Source organism: Polychytrium aggregatum (assembly GCF_025602895.1).
Source record: "Polychytrium aggregatum strain JEL109 chromosome Unknown BJ171scaffold_61, whole genome shotgun sequence".
NCBI lineage: Eukaryota > Fungi > Chytridiomycota > Chytridiomycetes > Polychytriales > Polychytrium > Polychytrium aggregatum.
In genome coordinates this window covers 122,814-143,754 of record NW_026516263.1, presented here as the reverse complement: position 1 = coordinate 143,754, position 20,941 = coordinate 122,814, and the positions used below count along the sequence as shown (strand labels likewise).

Below are 20,941 nucleotides of genomic sequence, written 5' to 3'. Positions count from 1 at the left end.
AGCAGCTCGGCAGTATGGGTGCGGTCGGGATCGTCAAACGCTTGGCGAAAGCGTTCCATGAACGAGTCGAACGAGTGCAGGATTTGATCGTTCGATTCGATCAAGGGAGTCGCCCACTGGAGGGCCGGACCAGTGAGCAAACTCAAGACGTAACCCACCTTGACTTGCTCGGACGGGAACCTGGATGCCTGGAGCATCATGAGCAGGCGGCACTGGTTGACGAAGGGGCGGAACTTTGACCTGGTGCCGTCGAACTTGTCCGGGGTCGGCATGTGCGGGAGCTGCGGGGCGGCGGAAGAGTGTGTGGTCCGGAGGAGGACCAGTTCCTCCTGGAGGGCAACGATTTGGGCCTGGAGTTGGTCCATGTGGGATATGGGGGCGGGGGGGAGAGTGCAGAGAAGACAACAGAGAATAGAAGGATGAGGGCAGCAACGAAGCCTCAGCCAAGCAGGTGGTCAGACAGAGAGAGGGAGTTCGAACAATATGTGAGGACCACGACAAGCAACGACACTGGACGACCAGGTGCTTGGCGAACAACGATAAGCTATATTACGACTTATCAGATAACAACAAGTGTTGTTCGAACTGCAGATACAAAATGGGTGCGAGAAAGGAGGGGCTTTATAGCCAAGAGGGAAACCGAAGGGCGAAAGTGGGCGAGAAGGGTGGAGCGACAAACGATGGACGAGAAGGGGGTGCGAGGGAGGCGGAGCATCCAGCGAGAGGGGCGAAGCACAGCGCAGTCGGAGGCGAAGTCAGAGTCATCGGCGCCAGCCAATCAGGGAATACACGCCAAGACAAACAAACATGACTCACGGTGCATCACGCGCAGCAGTCCACACGTGTTCCCAACGTGCATGATCATCACAGCTATATTACGACTTATCAGATAACAACAAGTGTTGTTCGAACTGCAGATACAAAATGGGTGCAAGAAAGGAGGGGCTTTATAGCCAAGAGGGAAACCGAAGGGCGAAAGTGGGCGAGAGGGGTGGAGCGACAAACGAGGGACGAGATGGGGGTGCGAGGGAGGCGGAGCTGCTAGAGAGAGGGGCGAAGCACAGCGCAGTCGGAGGCGAAGTAAGAGTCATCGGCGCCAGCCAATCAGGGAATACACGCCAAGACAAACAAACATGACTCACGGTGCATCACGCGCAGCAGTCCACACGTGTTCCCAACGTGCATGATCATCACACCCGCCGACATTGTCTTTGCCCCAACGGTGGCCGCGGAGTACCACCGACGCTACCCAGACAAGCCTGGCCCCAGGAGAACTCAAGATGGAACACGCCGTAGTTTAAGGAGGAGATAGTGTGATGACCAGCATCACAACGGACCAATGAGATTGTCCCGCATGCTCTCGCCCTCCGCACCAATCATGAGTCCCCACGTGTTTGTTTGCCCCCATGCATGAGCACGCGCCGTTGCCACCCGCGTCTACTGGTTTCCTGCCTCCCCCACCGCTCGGCACATGTCCCCGGGCTGTGCCAAGCCTCTCTCGCTTGCACACCAGCCACTCTCGCACCCCCTTCTCGCTTCTCTGTGATGCTCCACCCTTCTCGCCCACTTTTGCCCCTCGACCTTCTCCCGGTCTATAAATAGCCCTGCATGTCTGAGCCTATGTTGAACACCAGTTCGAACAAAACTTGTTCTTTGGTGTTCGGGGCTAAAAGCTAATAAAGCTCATACCAAGCACTTGGTCTTCGTCCTTGCGCTTGTTCACTCCTTACAACGCCGCCTGACGCCTTGGCGCCGCCATGCCGCCGCCACTGACGCCCGCTGACTCACGGATCCCGAGTCACGGCCGCCACCTGCTTCGCTCGCTGCCTCGCCCTCCCCGCCGCTGCTTCGCTCCTGCCCCCTCGCTCTGCAGCGCGATCCTTGGCGCTCGCATAAATAGCCCTCCGACCAGCCTCTGTCTTTTGCCTTCGTCTTGCCACTTTGTATTTTTAGTATCCTAAGCCTTGGATCTAGAATAAAACTTTGGCTTCACACTTGACACTCTGTGTCCCAGTCCAGTCCCCGCTCCTCTCCCTACGTTCGAGTCTTGCATTAGGACTCTTGCGCACTTCCCTGTTTGCCCCGTTGTCCAGTCTTGACAGAGTGGTTCCCACGCCCTCCCAAGGACGAAGTACTGACCCGATCCCAGAGTCCGACGATGACTTGGGACTAGGTCAGACCCCAGGATACGAGATAAATCCCGAGTACCCCTCCCACAGACAAACTCACACTCCTTTGAGGGCAAGTCAAGACCCAACACCGCACAGCAAACCCTGGAGTGGGTTCGAGTTGATACTAGAGAGGGACTTGGAGAAACCAGCCTCCGACATCCCGGAGCGGGACTTGGAGACATGCGACTCCCTCTGGGAGTTATTAGAAGAAGTGTTCACCCGCATGGCTCGCCGTGTGGGCTGGAGAGTCGGCGAAGGCCGCAACAGGGGTGTATGAGCGAGCTTGGTCACCCACTGCCGGGTATCCTGCGATACTGATGGCATGTTGAATATTCCTGAATATACAACTATCAAAACAAAAAAAAAACCACACAGGCCGGCTTCAAATATGCCGACAATGTTCGACAAACGGAGCCACCGTGGAGTTCAACCGCACCCACGCACAGCGGTGCATCGACCCAAGAGGGATCCTCCCGAGGAAGGTGCGCCAACTTCAACGATCACACCCAGCATGGGTGGAGCCTCAGACCATCGGAGTGGGACCAGTCGACAAGCTGCTGGACCTGATTACCTTTGAGCAACAGAAAGCAAGACAGAAGAACCACGAGGACACTGACGGTGGAGCGGATTGCAGGCCACCACCAATCGTGTCCGACACCACGTCGGATGGGGAGACCAGCATTGACGAAGCAGTCTCGGATGACGACGGGGAGTCGCTCTGGTACCCACATCGAGAGGTGCTGGCACGACTGGAGCGACTCCGGCTGACCGACGACGACTCAACAGACCTGAGCTCCGAAATGAGCTCGGTGCCAGACTGGGAATTGAATCTGGAGAGAGATCTGGACTTTTCCTTCCTCACCAACATCGACGACGACCTGCCCAGCCACGGATGGGACTGGGAGAGCGATCAGAGTGTCGACTTGCTCTCGAACACAACACCAAGCATCGATCTGATCGACGATGCCGATCTGAGCCCGGACCTGGTCTCGGACGACGACCTCGGACTCGGAGACACACCGTTCCCAACGACCAGCAGGAGAGGCAGCCTTCTCCCCACACCGAGCAGTGACAGAGCGACTGGGGCGCTCAGGGCCACGAGGCCACGACAGCGACCCCAACGAACAAAGCCGTGGATGGGCTTTGAGGAGATCCCGGAGAGGAGCTCCCATGGCCAGAGAGAAAGGGTCCCCGAGCGGGACCTGGAGACATGCGAGTCCCTGTGGGACCTCTTGGAGGAAGTGTTCACCCGCATGGCTCGCCGTGTGGGCTGGAGAGTCGGCGAGAGCCGCAACAGGGGCGTGTGAGCCTGCTTGTACGCCCACTGCCGGGTACCGCATGGTACTGATGGCTTGTTGAATATTCCTGAATATACAACTATTGTAAACAAAAAAAAAAAAGCAAAGATACTGGCACTCCAGACATGGGCAAGATGGGACGACGAGATCGCAGACAACTCAAAGATGATATCGATCGTCCTCAGAAACACCCGCTCACCCCCGTTCACAGGCGAGCAATTCCTTGGACACAAGCTGTTGCAAGACAAACACTGGCAACGACTAATGGCCAGGCAGGACACCAATCCTGAATTGACAGCGACCGAGGCCTTCCTTGGAACGGAAGCGTCGGCCTTAAGGAAGAAGGACAAAACCATAGGGACACAAAGGAGCTGGTTCCACCCGTTCCTCGACCCCGATAGACCACTACTCTGCAACAACCCAGAGTGGACACTGCGACTAGCCCGGGACCTACGGAAGAACAGGTATCTTCGAGCATTCCCAGACCCGGCTAACGGACGAGCACGACATCGACAGCGAGCCCAGGTTGCCCAAGAGGACGACTTGGCGATCCCTCTGCGAGAAGCCATCCTCACAGAACACATGAGGACAGCGTTCAAACGAGACCAACAACTCACAGCCGCATGCACACCGACAACCTCGATGTCGGCACTGTGGAGAGCCGAGGGATACACAGGTAGTCAGCCTATCCTCGAGCTAATGATTCGATGGCGACTTGGGATATTCCCAGGACACACCAAGGGAGGAAGCAGACCCTGCCGATGGTGCTCCAAGAACGGAATCAAAGTAGACCTTAACCGTTCCCACGCTCAAAGATGCGTCGACCCCAAAGGCATCTTGGCAAGAAAGGTCAACGAACTCGCACGGACCCACCCAAGCTGGGTCAAACCCACAGTCGAAGGAGTGGGGCCTATAGACATGCTGCTTGACTTGCTGGAGTTTGAAGCCAAGAAGGATAGAGAAGAGCAACAGCAGCACACTGGTGTGGGAACCCAAACACCAGGGAGAGAGAGACATGGCAATAACAATAATAATCACTCGGTGGGGAAGCGAGGGGAGAGACCGGGGCTTTTGATCGCATCAATAGTCTCGGATACAGATGATGACACTGGCATCAGTGATGCTGATGTAGACGACGACTTTGATGATCGAGATCGGCTCTGGAGCTCCCTACCGGGAGTGATTGCTCGGATGGGGAGGCTCCGACTGACTGGCCCCGAAGTGGACTCGGACCTTGGCTCTGAAGTCAGCTCAGTGTCAGACTACGACATTGACTTTGACTTCTTGGTAAGAACCGACCCAACGCCGAGACCAATCTGGGACGAGCTTGACGAACTGTCTGTCATGAACACCCTCTGCCTTTGCCCTCTACCTTCCTTTACCCTTGCCCTTTCCTTTCTGTTTGCCTGCCTTAGCGCTTTCCCTTCCTTCTGTTTGTTTGTTTCCCGCGCTGTGCTGCCTTGTTGTCTTCCCGCCAGCACGCGCGCTGTCTGTGTTCCGTTCCCGCTTCCTTGCTGTTGGTCATGGGTTACGCCCACGACGCCGCCTCGACGCCGCCTGACGCCTTGGCGCCGCCATGCCGCCGCCACTGACGCCCGCTGACTCACGGATCCCGAGTCACGGCCGCCACCTGCTTCGCTCGCTGCTTCGCCCTCCCCGCCGCTGCTTCGCTCCTGCCCCCTCGCTCTGCAGCGTCGATCCTTGGCGCTCGCATAAATAGCCCTCCGACCAGCCTCTGTCTTTTGCCTTCGTCTTGCCACTTTGTATTTTTAGTATCCTAAGCCTTGGATCTAGAATAAAACTTTGGCTTCACACTTGACACTCTGTGTCCCAGTCCAGTCCCCGCTCCTCTCCCTACGTTCGAGTCTTGCATTAGGACTCTTGCGCACTTCCCTGCTTGCCCCGTTGTCCAGTCTTGACACTGTCTCTCGATAGTGGAGGACACTACTGCTGGGACACTGACCAGAGTTTGGACTTAGTATCCCACTCCGATCATAGTGGGGACCTAGTGCCTCACTCTGACCTTGGTGGGGACTTAGTACCTCACTCCGACCAGAGTGTGGACTTAGAGCCCCACCACCCCGAACCGAGCTCAGACCTTGCCTCGGGGTCGAACTGGGGAGGAACCTCAGAGTCAGTCTCAGAGTCTGGCTCAGAGTACTCCCCTGATGGCAACCAAGACTCCCTCCCGAACCGAGACCGAAACCGGGCCAGGGAGACGAATAGACATCCAGTCCCCGGCCCTGAACCGAGAGTGGTTCCCACGCCCTCCCAAGGACGAAGTACTGACCCGATCCCAGAGTCCGACGATGACTTGGGTCTGGGGCAGACCCCAGGATACGAGATAAATCCCGAGTACCCCTCCCACAGACAAACTCACACTCCCTTGAGGGCAAGTCAAGACCCAACACCGCACAGCAAACCCTGGAGTGGGTTCGAGTTGATACTAGAGGGAGACTTGGATAAACCAACCCCCGACATCCCTGAGAGGGACCTGGAAACGTGCGACTCCCTCTGGGAGTTATTAGAGGGAGTGTTCACCCGCATGGCTCGCCGTGTGGGCTGGAGAGTCGGCGAAGGCCGCAACAGGGGTGTATGAGCGAGCTTGGCCACCCACTGCCGGGTATCCTGCGATACTGATGGCATGTTGAATATTCCTGAATATACAACTATCAAAACAAAAAAAAAAAACTTCGGACTTTACCCTTGTAATGGGCACGCGGACAGGGAGCTCCGGGACGACCCGGAAGGCATCCCGAGGGGGCTTAGCCCGCGCCAAGGAGCGCAGGCAAGCCGGTCCGCTACCCCCCAGGGATGTAAATGCAAGGCGTCGCCCGCCGAAAATAAACCGGCGAGACGACAACACCGTCCTTCGCCTAGTAAACCAGTCGTTACCCGCTCACTCCAGTCCGTCCGCTCTCGTCCAGTCCCCAGTCCTGTTACAGTTTGTCGTCTCCCCTCCTTTTGCCTTGCCTTGCCTTGCCTTGCCTTGCCTTGCCTTGCCTTGCCTTGCCTTGCCTTGCCTTGCCTTGCCTTGCCTTGCCTTGCCTTGCCTTGCCTTGCCTTGCCTTGCCTTGCCTTGCCTTGCCTTGCCTTGCCTTGCCTTGCCTTGCCTTGCCTTGCCTTGCCTTGCCTTGCCTTGCCCTGTGCCCTGTGCCCTGTCTCTCTGTTAACCATGTACAATCCCGACGTCCCGCCGATGGAGGCTGAAGCTCCTCCTCCCCCCGATGCCAACCAACTGTTCGCTGCCTATCAGCAACTGCACGAGCAGTTCGGTCAGTTGCAGCACGCATACGCTGCCCTCCAGCAAGCCCAAGTTCCCAATGCCCAGCAGCACGCCGCGCTGGGCAACTTCCTCGCCCAACTTCCCCAGGCTCCCAACGAGCCACGGATGGCTGACCCACCCATGTTCTCGGGTCGCCGTTCGGAGACTCGTTCGTTCTTGAACCACCTGCGCTTGATTTACTCGGTCCAACCTCGCCGCTACAGCACCGAGCGCCTCAAGGTCATGTTCGCTGCCAGTTTCCTTCGCGAAACTGCAGCAGCATGGTTCGCTCCGGTGCTGGAGCGCAACGACGCCATGGTGCTGGACAACTTCGAGGAGTTTGTCCGCCGCCTCGACGCCTCGTTCGGTGACCCCGATCGAACCAAGTCAGCCGAGAGAGCCCTAGACACGCTCACCCAAGGAACCCGATCGGCCGCCAGCTACATCGCCGAGTTCCGTCGCCTCGCAGTCGACACGGACTGGAACGACGCGGCCCTCCGCTTTGCCCTCCGCCGTGGTCTGCACCCAGAGGTCAAGGACGAGCTCGCCAAGTCCCGAGAGCCGTTCAACCTCGACGACCTTGTCGAACACATAATATCGATCGACAACCGCCTGTACGAGCGCCGTCAAGAACAACGTGCAGAGCGCCGCTACCAGCCCGCCCCCCGCGCAAGCTCAAGATTCCCGACCAACGCCTACGCCTCGGCCGAACCCACTCCAATGGAAGTGGACGCCTTAAAGGCACCTCTTGGCCCGCAGCCCGCAGCGAAGGGTAAGCTGGCCATCGACGAGCGCGACCGACGTCGTCGCTTGGGCCTCTGCCTCTATTGTGGAGGCAAAGGCCATATCGCAAAGCACTGCCCTGAGAAGCAACAGCAGGGTTTTCGCTGAGTCCGGCGGCTGCATCAGGAGCCCCGCCGGACTCCAACAACAAACCTCCTGACCCTACCCATGCAGAGCGTGCACTCATCAGCAGCCTCTCGAGTGGTACTTCACCAATGTGCTTTGAGATTCCCGTATCTTGCCAATCCCAAGAGTCCCAGTTTACCGCCAAGGCCTTCATCGACTCTGGGGCCCAGCTGAACTGCATGGATGCTGACTTTGCCCAACGCCACCAAGTTCCACTCCGATGCTTGGACAGCCCCATTGATGGACGGGCCATCGATGGCCAACCACTCACATCCGGGGGCATCTCGCACGAGACCTTGCCCCTTGTGATGGACATCGATAGCCACAAGGAAGTCATCACCTTCAAGATCATCAAGTCCCCATACCACCAAGTTATCCTGGGCTACCCGTGGCTGCAATCCCACGAGCCTTGGATACGTTGGGGCAAGAAGATCATCCGATTCACATCCAGTCATTGCCAAGAGGTGTGTCGGTCCGAAACCGTATCGCTCCCAACGGAGCCAAGTCAGTCGTTGCCTCCGGACTCTGCACCCTCCGAGCCAGATACCGAGAGCGCACAAGTGTCAAGACTGGACAACGGGGCAAGCAGGGAAGTGCGCAAGAGTCCTAATGCAAGACTCGAACGTAGGGAGAGGAGCGGGGACTGGACTGGGACACAGAGTGTCAAGTGTAAAGCCAAAGTTTTATTCTAGATCCAAGGCTTAGGATACTAAAAATACAAAGTGGCAAGACGAAGGCAAAAGACAGAGGCTGGTCGGAGGGCTATTTATGCGAGCGCCAAGGATCGACGCTGCAGAGCGAGGGGGCAGGAGCGAAGCAGCGGCGGGGAGGGCGAAGCAGCGGCGGGGAGGGCGAAGCAGCGAGCGAAGCAGGTGGCGGCCGTGACTCGGGATCCGTGAGTCAGCGGGCGTCGGTGGCGGCGGCATGGCGGCGCCAAGGCGTCAGGCGGCGTCGAGGCGGCGTCGTGGGCGTAACCCATGACCAACAGCAAGGAAGCGGGAGCGGAACACAGACAGCGCGCGTGCTGGCGGTAAGACAACAAGGCAGCACAGCGCGGGAAACAAACAAACAGAAGGAAGGGAGAGCACTAAGGTAGGCAAACAGAAAGGAAAGGGCAAGGGTAGAGGAAGGAAGTGGGCAAAGGCAGAGGGTGTTCATGACAACAAGACGCTCCGAGCGTGCCCACCTTGCCTCATGTGTCGTTCGTCAGCGCCGCGGGCCTCAAGAGAATGCTCAAGCGGGGCCAGCCAGTCCTGATTGGAGCCTTGAGCACCGCAACTCCGGAAACAGACCTCCCGCTCCCAGACAAATACGAAGACTACAACGATGTGTTCAGCAAGCAACAGGCTGACCACTTGCCCGACCACCGACCGTGGGACCACCGCGTCGAGCTGGTCGACCCGGACAAGCACCCGGTCCGTGGCCCGGTGTACCCCCTCACAGAGTTGGAGATGCAGGCACTGCAAGACTATGTCAAGGAGAACCTTGACAAGGAATTCATTCGCCGGAGCACCTCCCCGGTTGCCGCTCCAATTCTGTTCGTGAAGAAGAAATCCGGCGAGCTACGGCTGTGCGTCGACTACCGCCGTTTGAACCAAGCATGCAAGAAGCAGTTCTACCCACTCCCAAACATTCGAGACCTGTTCAGGAAGATCCGAAGCGCCCGAGTCTTCACCAAGCTGGACCTCCGAGGGGCGTACAACCTCGTGAGGATCGCCGAGGGCCACGAGTGGCTCACCAGTTTCACTTGCCCTTTGGGGCAGTTCGAATACTTGGTGATGCCATTCGGGCTGCAAGGTGCGCCGGCCACATTCCAGGCGTTCATGGATCATGTCATGAAGGATCTGGGACACTGTGTGGCTGTGTACTTGGATGACATTCTCATTTACTCCGAGGACCCCGAGCAACACGAAGACCATGTGCGTGCTGTCCTGGAACAGCTCCGCCGCAATGGACTGTACTGCAAGCTCGAGAAGTGCCATTTCGACACGGACGAAGTCGAGTTCCTGGGACACATTGTCAACACCGAGGGCATCAAGATGGATCCCCGCAAGGTGCAAGGTGTCCTCGACTGGGTCCCGCCCCAGTCTGTGAAGCAATTGCAGATGTTCCTGGGTCTTGCCAATTACTACAGGACATTCATCCACGACTTCAGCAAGATAGCTACCCCACTGCACGCCCTGACGGGCAACTCGGGGAGTTTCGAGTGGTCTCCCACGGCTCAGGAAGCATTCGATCTGCTGAAGCAAGCCTTCACGACGGCACCTGTGCTCGCACACCCAGACCCGGATAAGCCATTCGTTGTTGAGACAGACGCCAGCGACTATGCTTTGGGAGCCGTGCTCTGCCAGCTTGGACCCGACGAGTCGATGCATCCGATCTCGTACATGTCACGCAAGCTGACGGCACCAGAGATCAACTACGAAGTGTACGACAAGGAGATGCTTGCCATTGTCACGGCACTCAAGGAGTGGAGGCACTTCCTCTCCGGATCCAAGCACAAGGTGGTGGTCCACAGTGACCACAAGAACCTGGTGTACTTCACCACCAGTCGCATGCTCAACCGTCGCCAAGCGCGATGGGCGATGTTCCTGTCCGAGTTTGACTACGAGATCGTGTACAAGCCTGGAAGGGAGATGGTCGTGCCCGACGCCCTCTCCAGGAAGCCCCAGCTGGAGATCAAGCCGGACGAGCCGGCTTACACACAGCAGCACCAAGTGCTGCTGGATGCAAGTCGCCTCAGAATCGCTGCCCTTCAGGTGATAGCACTGTCGGCATTCGAGGAGAAGGTCAAGGCAGTTCAACAGACTGACCCCTATGCCCAGGAAGTAATCGCAAACCTGACCAACCCGCGATTCCATGCCTTCCGCCTCCGAGATGGACTCCTCTTCCGAGACGGGTTGCTGTATGTCCCGACCACCGAGCTGCAGCTTGAAGTGCTGTGGGACAGCCACGACTCGAGGACGGCGGGCCATTTTGGGAGGGAGAAAACACTGGAGCTCCTGAGCAGGAACTACTGGTTTCCCAAGATGGCCGCCACGGTGCGCAAGTACGTGCAGTCCTGCGAGACGTGCTGCAGAGCCAAGCCAGCACGCCACGCACCATACGGACTGCTTAAGCCACTCCCGATCCCGGAGTCACCCTGGTCGGCCGTATCCATGGACTTTGTGGTCGAACTTCCCAAGTCCGAAGGCTTCGACGCAATTGCCGTGTTCGTCGACAGGCTCACGAAGATGGCCCACTTCCGGGCTTGCAGTACCTCCATCACGGCCGAAGAAACGGCAACGCTGTTCATGGACAGCATCTTCAGGATCCACGGGGCTCCCAAGTCCATCGTGACGGACAGGGGTCCGCAGTTCAAGTCCACCTTCTGGCGACGATTCCATGAGCTTCTGGGCACTTCGACTGACCTGTCCAGCGCCTACCACCCCGAGTCGGATGGGCAGTCGGAAAGAGTCAACAGCGTCCTCGAAACCTTCATCCGATGTTACTGCGATTACCAACAGGACGATTGGGTCTCGCTTTTGCCGTTAGCTGAGTTCGCATACAATAACTCGGCCCACTCGAGCACCAAGAGCACACCGTTCTATGCGAACTACGGATTCCACCCTGCCTGTGACTTCAAGCTGTCGACCCAGTCCGAGGTGCCTGCAGCCGAGGAGCGCATCGAAAAAATCAAGCAGCACCTCGAACAACTCAAGACTCACCTCGCGGACGCACAGTCCAGACAGAAGGCCAACGCCGACAGGCACCGTAAGTCTTTTGACATTGCCGTCGGATCCAAGGTCTGGTTGTCTCGTCGCAACATAAGGACGCAGCGCCCAAGCGACAAGCTGGATTGGAAGCGCCTTGGACCCTTCGAAGTCGTTAGGGCGATCAACGAGGTGGCCTTCGAACTCAAGCTGCCGAAGTCGATGGCCCGGATCCATCCGGTGTTCCATGCGTCTCTGCTGGAACCGGTCAAGCCCAATGAGCTCCCAGGACGACAGGCACCTCCTCCACCGCCGATCGAAATTGACGGCCACGAAGAATATGAGGTGCAGGAGATACTGGACTCAAGGGTAAGGGGTAATAAGTTGGAATACCTGATCCGATGGAGGGGCTACGGACCAGACGAAGACTCGTGGGAATCCGAAGAGAATTGCAGGAGCGCACCTCAAGTAGTCCAAGAATTCCATCAACGGTACCCCTTGAAGCCTCGAACGCCGACCAAGACCAAGTCCGCAAGACACCCCAGACATAGGAAGGGGGCTTAGGAAGAGGGTGATGTAATGGGCACGCGGACAGGGAGCTCCGGGACGACCCGGAAGGCATCCCGAGGGGGCTTAGCCCGCGCCAAGGAGCGCAGGCAAGCCGGTCCGCTACCCCCCAGGGATGTAAATGCAAGGCGTCGCCCGCCGAAAATAAACCGGCGAGACGACAACACCGTCCTTCGCCTAGTAAACCAGTCGTTACCCGCTCACTCCAGTCCGTCCGCTCTCGTCCAGTCCCCAGTCCTGTTACAACCCTTGCTTTCCCTGAGCTCACTTCGAGCTCACTTCTTCTTTTGCCGTTGAGTCCCCTTCGGACTCTAACACTGACAAAGGTCTTGACAGAGGCGCAAGAACGACACAAACGATTTGCCGACCATCACCGGGCAGAACCACCGCCGTATGCACCGGGCGACAAGGTGTGGCTCCGGCGGGTCAACATCAAGACCACACGCCCGTCGGAGAAGCTCGATTATAGGCGAATTGGCCCTTACAAGATCAAGAGGAAGGTGAACGAGGTAGCGTTCGAGCTGGACCTCCCAGCACACTTCCGAGTGCACCCGGTGTTCCACACCGCACTCCTGGAGCCGTACCACAAGTCAACGATCCCCAACCGGGATATCCCTCCTCCACCTCCAATCGAGGTGGAAGACCAACTCGAATACGAAGTTGAAGAGATTCTGGACTCGAGAAGGCAAGCGAGGGGAATCCAATACTTGGTCGCCTGGAGAGGCTATCACATCACCGAAGCCACTTGGGAACCCGCTTCGAATCTTGCCCACGCACCACTGATTGTCAAGGAGTTCCACCAGCGCTTCCCAGAGAAGCCAGTTCCCCCCAACAAGCAAGCGCAAGGGTTGAGAAGGGTGTGATGTGACGAACCGGCGTGTTCGTCACATAGCGCGTGCACGCAGACTGAGCGACGCAGCGTGAGAACCTCGACCCGGTTCCCCGCACCGACTCTTGCTGGGCCCAAACTATATAAAGGCGCCATCCCCGTCGCCCGAGAGGCCCAGCAAGAGGAATCACCTGTATTCTCCGCCTTGCCCTGCGTCGTTCGCCAAATAAACGACCGTCTCCAGTCCCCGTCCCCCCGATCCCGTCCTGCTTCCGCCCTGCCGTCGCCTCGCTTCCGTCCTGCCTTCGCTCGAGCCTCGCCCGCCGTTCCGTCCTCTCCAGCCCTGCCCGTCCGTGACACTGGCCTCTCTGCATCTGCGCTGACCACGAATACCAGAAATAACGAAACACCACAGGATCATCTGATGCGATCCCTTATGAGGACCAGAGTCGCAGTATTCCAAGAGGATCGAGATTACATTCACGAGCCAACTTCGGTCCAAGACTGCATTTCATGGCCGAGTCACTCATCTCACTCTCATCGACCATCGACCCAGTTCTATCCCATAACCTGGGACAGAGACGATACTCCCGTCGCATCATTGTCCAGTACCCCTCCTCCTCTCAGGCGAGTTACGGCATTGCTCGCCTCTCCATACTTGAACCACAACACTCTGATGGAAGCCTCGCACAAGTGATCTTGGCCATGACCTCTGCAATCTGGATTCCATCTTGTCCGACCATCAACTGGTGTTGGTTCTGGTGTGCTACGAGATGCAAGGGAATGAGAAAATGAGGGAACTAGGATGGACATGGTTGTGAGCACTGAGTTTGAGATGTGGGCTCGATTCCATGTTCGATTCATGTTCGATGAATGTGGCGGTGCCTGTGGCAGTGCAAAGAACATCGATTCCAGCCATCAAACCATCAGATCGAGCCAGGCTTGTGTGTGTGTGTTCAATGGCCAGTGTATGGCTTGCCAGGGTTTGGCTTGCTTCGCCACAAATTCCCTCTGGCCCCTGTCCATCGCCATCATCCACTTTCCTCCTTCCCACATTCAACATGGCCAGCATGATCGAGTCTGCTTCAACCACCGCATCATCTGCCACTCACCAAAGCCAAGCTGAAGCCAGAGCAGCCTCTTCGATGCCCGATATCACCCAGCTCTCCCTCGAACACAACCCAGACATATTCACCATCATCTGCTGCAACGACACCTTCCAGCTGGCACTCGACTTGAACACAATCAAGACCCTCCTTCTCGTGTGCAAACGAGTCCGTCCTCTCCTGAGCTCCAAGCTGCCTCGTTTCAACAGCTGGTGTTGGAAGGCTGGATTGTGCTCTCCCAATGGACAGTTGCGGATCGGCCTCATGCCCAGCGACCAGATTGCCCTCTCACTGCACTGCGAGGATCCAAACTCAGCCAATCGATCCTGGCTCGTTACCTTGGCAGAGCAGGGCAATGCTGTGGCCTCGTATTTTTTGGCACGGATCCTTCAAGTCGAACTCGCTATCGATCAGTATTTGGAGAAATCCGAGCAGCAAGCTATCCGCCAGCGAATCTTCCGCCATTTGGAGATCGCCGCCAACACAAACCACACGATGGCACAGTTCCACCTGGCTGAGTGTTATCGCAACGGGCTTGGAGTCAACCAAGACCACACCAAGGCCGCCGAGTTGTATCGCAGGCTTGCAGATCGTGGAATCCCTCACGCCCAAGTCGTCCTCGGTCGATGCTATGAGAGTGGTGAAGGTGTCGATCATGACTATAACACAGCCATCAAGCTGTATTCCAAGGCCGCAGATCAAGGCGGCGAAGACGGCCGTCTCCACATCGTGTTCTTGCAAGCTTGGTTCTCATTCCTCGGCCATGGTGTTGAACAGAGCGACGAAATTGCCTTCAACCACTGGCAGGAAGTCAGCACCAAGTCTACAGATCCGATCATCAAACCCATCGCCACCCACATGGTTGGGTGGATGCACTATCTCGGCCGGGGTACCCAGCTCGATAAACAGAAAGGCATCAAGATCATCCGAGACAACGAATCGGATGAGTTCAAGCTTGGGGAAGCAATGTCCTGGGTTGGTAGTTGGGCTCCCTCCGACTCACGCATTTCCCGCAAGCTCTTCCAATTGTGCCAGCTGAAATCGGACCGAGACTGGCTCTGCATGCATCTCATGGCTGTGTATCTGTTCAATGGGTACGGAACCACGAAGGATGAAGAGAAAGCAGCATGCATCTTCGAACAGCTTGCCATCCATGGACACAGTGACAGCCAGTACTGGATCGGACTTTGCTATCGAAGCGGCAGAGGAGTGTCGAAGGACGAACAGAAGGCATTCGAGTGGTTCTGCAAATCAGCTGACCAAGACAACTCGTACGGGCAGTGGATGGTTGGTGTGTGCTACTCCCATGGACACGGCGTCACCAAGGATTATATCAAAGCGGTTGAGTGGTATCGCAAGTCGGCCGAGCAGGGCAATCGGTATGGGCAAGATTATTTCGGGGATTGCTACGAGTTTGGATGGGGTGTCCCTGTCAACATCGACACCGCCGTCTTCTGGTGGCGCAAATCCGCCAAGCAGAGTTACAATTGGGCCATAAAAAGACTCAACGAACTCGGCTTGTGGCCCTGATCACCGAGTGCCATTCCCGAACAGCCATGTCCCAACACTGAATATGCAAGCAGCCAAGCGAACCGCGCCGCCCACACCCACCCGAAACACCATGATGCCAAATAGTGGATCAGAAAAGTGGTTACAATCAATCGAAATTTGCCGAGTGATATTGTATTCGGCATCCAAGAAACCCAATAAATCTCATATTCAAATAATGCTGTCCCATATCCATCGCTCATATCGATCGACAGAAACATCCGATGACTCGACAACGCCATTATCAACATTCACTCATCGATTCTCGTCCTGCAGCCGCAGATGATGAGCACGACCAGGACCATCCTCCCTTGATCCGACACCAGGCAGTGTGCCCTGATCAGCATCTTCAATCGACTCCCTCAAGGGGCTCGGCAATTGCATTCACCTGGCCAGTTATCATATCGGTGCCTCAAGATAAGGAAATGATGTCATTTCATGCAAAGACTAGCTGTGGTTGACGCCTTCTGCGTGGTTAGAGTTTACGCAGCTGGGAGTGCTCTTGAATTCTGATCTTGATGATCTCGATGTTGATGTCATCTCATACGCCAGGATGCTTCAGGACGGTGAGGGACACCACCCAGATCTTTTTGGAAGTGGCGGAACTGACCCTGCGACCGTTCTGGTAGTGTGTCTCAATAATCTCGTTGGTCGAGTGCTGATCCCACAGGAGACCCTTGGAGATATCAACTTGATTGAATTGCTGCAGCAGCCCCGGCAGCTGGCTGTCAATCCTCCCAAGACTTCGAGAGAAAAACAACTGCCGGATGCTGCCCGCGATCATTGCCACTATGATGCCTGGAAACATGATCATGAACGGAGGCGGCAGGCCAAATCCAAAGTTGGCGCCTGCAGCAATGATCCAGATGATGCCGCCGAGGAAGGATCCAAAGCCGAGGCACATGATGGCAAAGAGGAAGACGTTGTTCTTGGCAGTAAGGTTTTGCGTCAAGACGTCGAGGCGATTCTGCAGCTCGTACAGGGAGAGGCGCTGGCCGATGACCGCGGAGAGCATGTTGAGGCAGACAGGGGCTCTGGATCTGCCAGGCGGGTTGGTTCGTGTTGTAGGAGAAGAGAATGGCTGGCTCGGACATGGTTCTGGTGCTGGTGGAGACGAGCCGATGGACTTGGGGAAGCAGGCGGAGACGGGCAGAGACCGGCCAAAGAGGGCTGCCTCCTGGTGGTTGGGAAGAGGGCGAAATCGACGGCAAGAACAGGGGTGGCGATGGGGTCACTATCCCAGAAGCTGGCTGGCATTCGTGGGACAGAATTGCATGGCGTCGTTTGTGGTGCAAGCAATCGGGCGTGTGACTGGCCAGCTCATGAGTGACAGCGGCGACATCGATGGTGTCTGGGAGCGATTCGCCCGGCTGGCGTTGAGTTACGAGAGTATTCTCCCAGATCAGAGGCGCGGTGCTGCCTCGGTCGGATGTTGATAGTGGACTTGCTAATGCTACGCTGAGATGCAGCGCTGTGTGGTGGTGTGTGGTGTGTGGTGTGGTGTGATATGCACGACGACTCTCAGGGCCGTCGCCATCACCGTCTGCATATGCCTGCCCCAGTCCATGCCGGCGCCGCATCACATCAACCAAGACATCTCGCTGCGATGCCAAAGTCGTCTGCCAGAGATCCAATCAGAGATCGGAGCACTGCGATCGCCTGCACCAGCGCTTCCGCTGTCCCCGCTGCGTCGTTACTTTTGGTCGTGCTCATCCTTTCTCTCGCTTGCATCTCCCCGCTCTCCGCTGCTCAAAAGCTCGGCCGCCCGCCCCACGACGCGTCAACCAGCCATCCCCTCTCCTTTCCTCGTCGCTCTGGCTTCCTCCGGCTCCGTCTTCATCTCGCTCCTCTGTCGATCGCCCGCTTCGGACCGACCGTCTTCCGCCCAGCTGCAGCCAGCTTTTGTTTGTGCCGAGGAGCGAGCCCTCTTTGTAGCCGAGCAGCCTCTGCGATCTGTTTATACCCCCAACACCACCAATACCCCCAGACAACACCCATACCCACGGCCCTGCAACCTGACGCCACCAGACCGCTCCCGACAGCTCTCCCTCAGACTTGCTTGCGTATTCTTGCCTTTCTTGAGACGTCCTGTTGGCTGAACCATGGCCAATCCCGAAGCAAGACTTCCTAAACGGCCTGGAATGGGCTCGGTCGGCAGAAGCCTTTATGTGACCACCAACATCGTGAAGATGACCCGATTCTCCACCTCGAATGTCTTTCAATACGACGTGACCATTCATCCTGAGCTTCCTCCCGAAAAGGCCAAGGCTCTCTTCTGGCATGCTCGCAAACTCTTGCCCGCCACCGTCTCGAACGGTGAGCCAGACAAAAAAATCGATCTCTTTGTCGTCTTTGATGGCCAAAAGATTGCTATTGCCAACGCTCGCTTGCCCGAGTCCACCATGACCTTCACCGTTCCCTATGACGAGGACGAGCAAAGCGAAATGGAGCGACTCGCCTCGACGCCTGCCAAACCAATGCCCGCTGGAGGTAGGCAACGAGCCATTTTCCGCTGGCTTGGATCTGCGCTTGACCCCGCAAAAGTGTTCGCGTCTGTCCAATCCTTTATCGTTCCGCCACCACCCGACTTGTCTCTACTGCCCATCTCTGCTTGCGACTGTTTGCGCCAAGCTTCCCTCCTCTTGCCGCCGGTGTCCACCGTTTGATCGGCTGCGCCCTCCATCATCGCCCTTGACCTGCCTATCGTCGACTTGCTATCCTTGTGCGCATAACCGATTGACTCATACTCATATGTCCTTCTGGTCTCCTTGTCCGATCCGCCACACCCAAAGGCAATTTCGGCCCAAGGGGACGCGGCGGTTACCAGCAGAGGAGCCAGGGACGCTACTCGCCACCGTCCACTTCCAGAGCTCCCACTTCCTTTCACAGGCTGTCTCCCCGGAGCAAGGCCCAGCAGAAAGAGTTCACCATCACCTTCAAGGAAGCTACAACCATCAACTTTTTTGAGCTCCAGAGGTTCTGCCATGCCAAAGCCGACAAGAGCGAGAGCATCGAGCACGCTTTGGCAGCCATAGGCATTATTCTGCGCTCCGTCCCGAGCCGCCACTATCTGCGCATCCGCGACAACATTTTCTCGCCAAACGATCGCATCAAAATCTCCAACGGCCTTGAGATCTGGCGTGGATTCCACCAGTCTGCGCGCCCCATGCGCTGCGGAAGCCTCGGTGTCAACATCGACATCGCCACCGCCGCCTTCCGCACCGGCGGAAAGAACCTCGTCGACATTGCCATGGACATTCTTGATTGCAAGGACCCCAGGAATATCCTCCCAGGCCTGGATATCTTGAGCAAGGAGCTCAAGAACGTCAAAGTCGAGACCAACTACCGCGGCGAGGGCGTTCGTCGCCGCTACCGCATCGGTAAGATCCTCAGCGAGACCCCCGACCGTTTCAGGTTTGATATCAAACGCGAAAACGACACCCGAAATGTGTCGGTGGCTGAGTATTTCATGGAGCAGTACGAATATCGCGTTCGCTACGGGTTCCTCCCTTGCATCAAGTCTTCAAACGGGCGGATCGTTGTTCCCATGGAGTGTGTGAATGTCGTGCCCGGTCAGCGCTTCCTCAAAAAGCTCAGCGCAAGACAAACAGATGATATGCTCAAGACCGCCAAAACCAATCCAAACGAACGACGTCGCCAGATCGAGCAGGCCCTCAGCAGCGTAGAGCTGTTCAAGTACGAGACCAATGACACCGCTCGCGCCTTTGGAATCCAAGTCGAGTCGCAGCCCTCCCTCATGTCCGTGCCAGCGCGGGTCCTCCAGTCCCCGGAATTGGTCTTTGGCAACACCAGCCTCCGAGCCAATAATGGCTCCTGGATGCTCAAGAATGTCGAGTTTTACTCTTCGCCTGTGGTGCGGAGCATCGGGTTCGTTTGGTTTGCACCCAAAGGTCAATACGAAGCCGAAGCCATTGCCCACGCTCTTGTCCGGAAGTGGCAAAGATACGGCATAAATATCTGCGCCAAACACATCCCAGTCCATATCGCCAATATTAACCCACAAAATGTTGCCACCGATGTCTCAACCGCGATGATGACATGTTTCAAAGAAACGGAGAAGAAAAACGGCACCAGGCCCTCGATCCTTGTTTGCATCATTCCGGCCATTGGCAATTCCAAGAAGGGCAATACTGCAATCTATGCGGCCGTCAAGAAGATATCGCTGTGCACCGCCGGAGTTATAACCCAGTGTCTTGTGGACAGAAACGTGGCCAATGCCCAGGATATAAATGATCAGTACGCCGGCAACGTCGCCACCAAGGTCGCCATAAAGCTCGGCGGCAAAGTCAACAAAGTCCGCCAGATGCCCCCTCTCATGTCTCGCCCGACCTTGATTTTGGGAATCGATGTGAGCCACCCGCCACCAGGATCGGCTGCTCCCTCCATCGTTGCCCTTGTTGCTGGCATCGATCCCGAATCGACTCGCTTCGTGCCCTTTGTCAAACTCCAGTTGTCCCGCAGCGAAGGCGTCCTGGAGCTCAAGGCCATGGTGATCGAGGCCCTCAAAGCTTTCCGCAAAAACAACTTGATCAACGGCATCCCCATTTCGCCCGAGAAGATCATTGTCTACCGTGACGGCGTCTCCTCAGGCCAATTTGAAAACATCCTGGACTTGGAGGTCGCCGCGATTCAGGATGCGTGCCACGAGCTCAACTTGAACAACATCGGCGTCACCTTCATTATCTGCCAGAAGCGCCACCACGTCCGCTTCTTCCCACAGGACAACGGACCCGGAGGCGACCGCACCGGCAACTGCTCTCCAGGCACTCTGATCGAAGATACCATCACCCATCCGTTCGAATATGACTTTTTCCTCCAGTCCCATGCCGGACTCCTTGGAACCAGCCGACCAACTCACTACCATGTGATCTACGACGACAACAAGATCCGCCCCGATGATCTGCAGGCGCTCACATACAACCTGACCTATCTGTCCGGCCGCGCAACCCGCAGTCTCAGCATCGCCAGCCCGGTCTATTTTGCGCACCATCTGGCAGACAAGGCCAAGCTCCTCCTGGATGACAACTTTAGCGACATCGCTAGTACAAGCACCGCGAGTGGTCAGAGAGGTCCGAGCGACCCAAACAACCCCAGCAACCCGAGCGGCAAAACCCCGGTGGAGGCAACACTCCTCCCGCTTGCCTGCCCCATTGCCGATGCCTATAGTATGTTCTACATGTGAAACCACCCTGTCTGCAAAGTTCACATCCACAAAGGTGGATGCGCCTGGCTCCTCGTTGGTGAGAGCAGCCCAAGCGCAAAGCAGACAAGGATGCTGGCCATGGCGACCCCCAATCCGCCGGTGCTGGTCGACGAGACGATGTGCTTCCTCGCAAACAATGCGCTACATCCGCTACGGGTTTATTGAATGATGCACCATGTTTGCAGCGATCGATTGAATGACTCCTCTTGTGCACATGGCATCGTAAACACTGCAGTCAGATCGTATTCCCTCTCGCCTATCCCATCGGCAGCACACCATCCGAATCTGCTGCCGAGCACACCGACCATAACGACAACCTGTCCATATCCAAA

General features: G+C 56.8%; 3 protein-coding genes across 3 annotated transcripts; all 3 read left to right on the top strand.

Moving 5' to 3' along the window:
* Window positions 1-13,792: 13,792 nt before the first annotated feature.
* Window positions 13,793-15,367, top strand: BJ171DRAFT_587190 (uncharacterized protein; the record flags this gene model as incomplete). The annotated part of the gene is made up of 1 exon (XM_053114422.1): window positions 13,793-15,367. The coding sequence occupies one exon, from the start codon at window positions 13,793-13,795 to the stop codon at window positions 15,365-15,367; it is 1,575 nt and encodes a 524-aa protein (XP_052962424.1).
* A 154-nt stretch (window positions 15,368-15,521) lies between these two features.
* Window positions 15,522-16,656, top strand: BJ171DRAFT_263035 (uncharacterized protein; the record flags this gene model as incomplete). Its single annotated transcript, XM_053106783.1, has 1 exon — window positions 15,522-16,656. A coding segment is annotated over exon 1 (718 nt), but the record flags the coding sequence as incomplete, so codon positions are not given.
* Window positions 16,657-17,404: 748 nt separating this feature from the next.
* Window positions 17,405-20,727, top strand: BJ171DRAFT_263017 (Piwi domain-containing protein). The gene is made up of 2 exons (XM_053106782.1): window positions 17,405-17,875; window positions 18,178-20,727. The coding sequence occupies exons 1-2, from the start codon at window positions 17,488-17,490 to the stop codon at window positions 20,586-20,588; spliced, it is 2,799 nt and encodes a 932-aa protein (XP_052962422.1). The 5' UTR covers window positions 17,405-17,487; the 3' UTR covers window positions 20,589-20,727.
* Window positions 20,728-20,941: the final 214 nt, after the last annotated feature.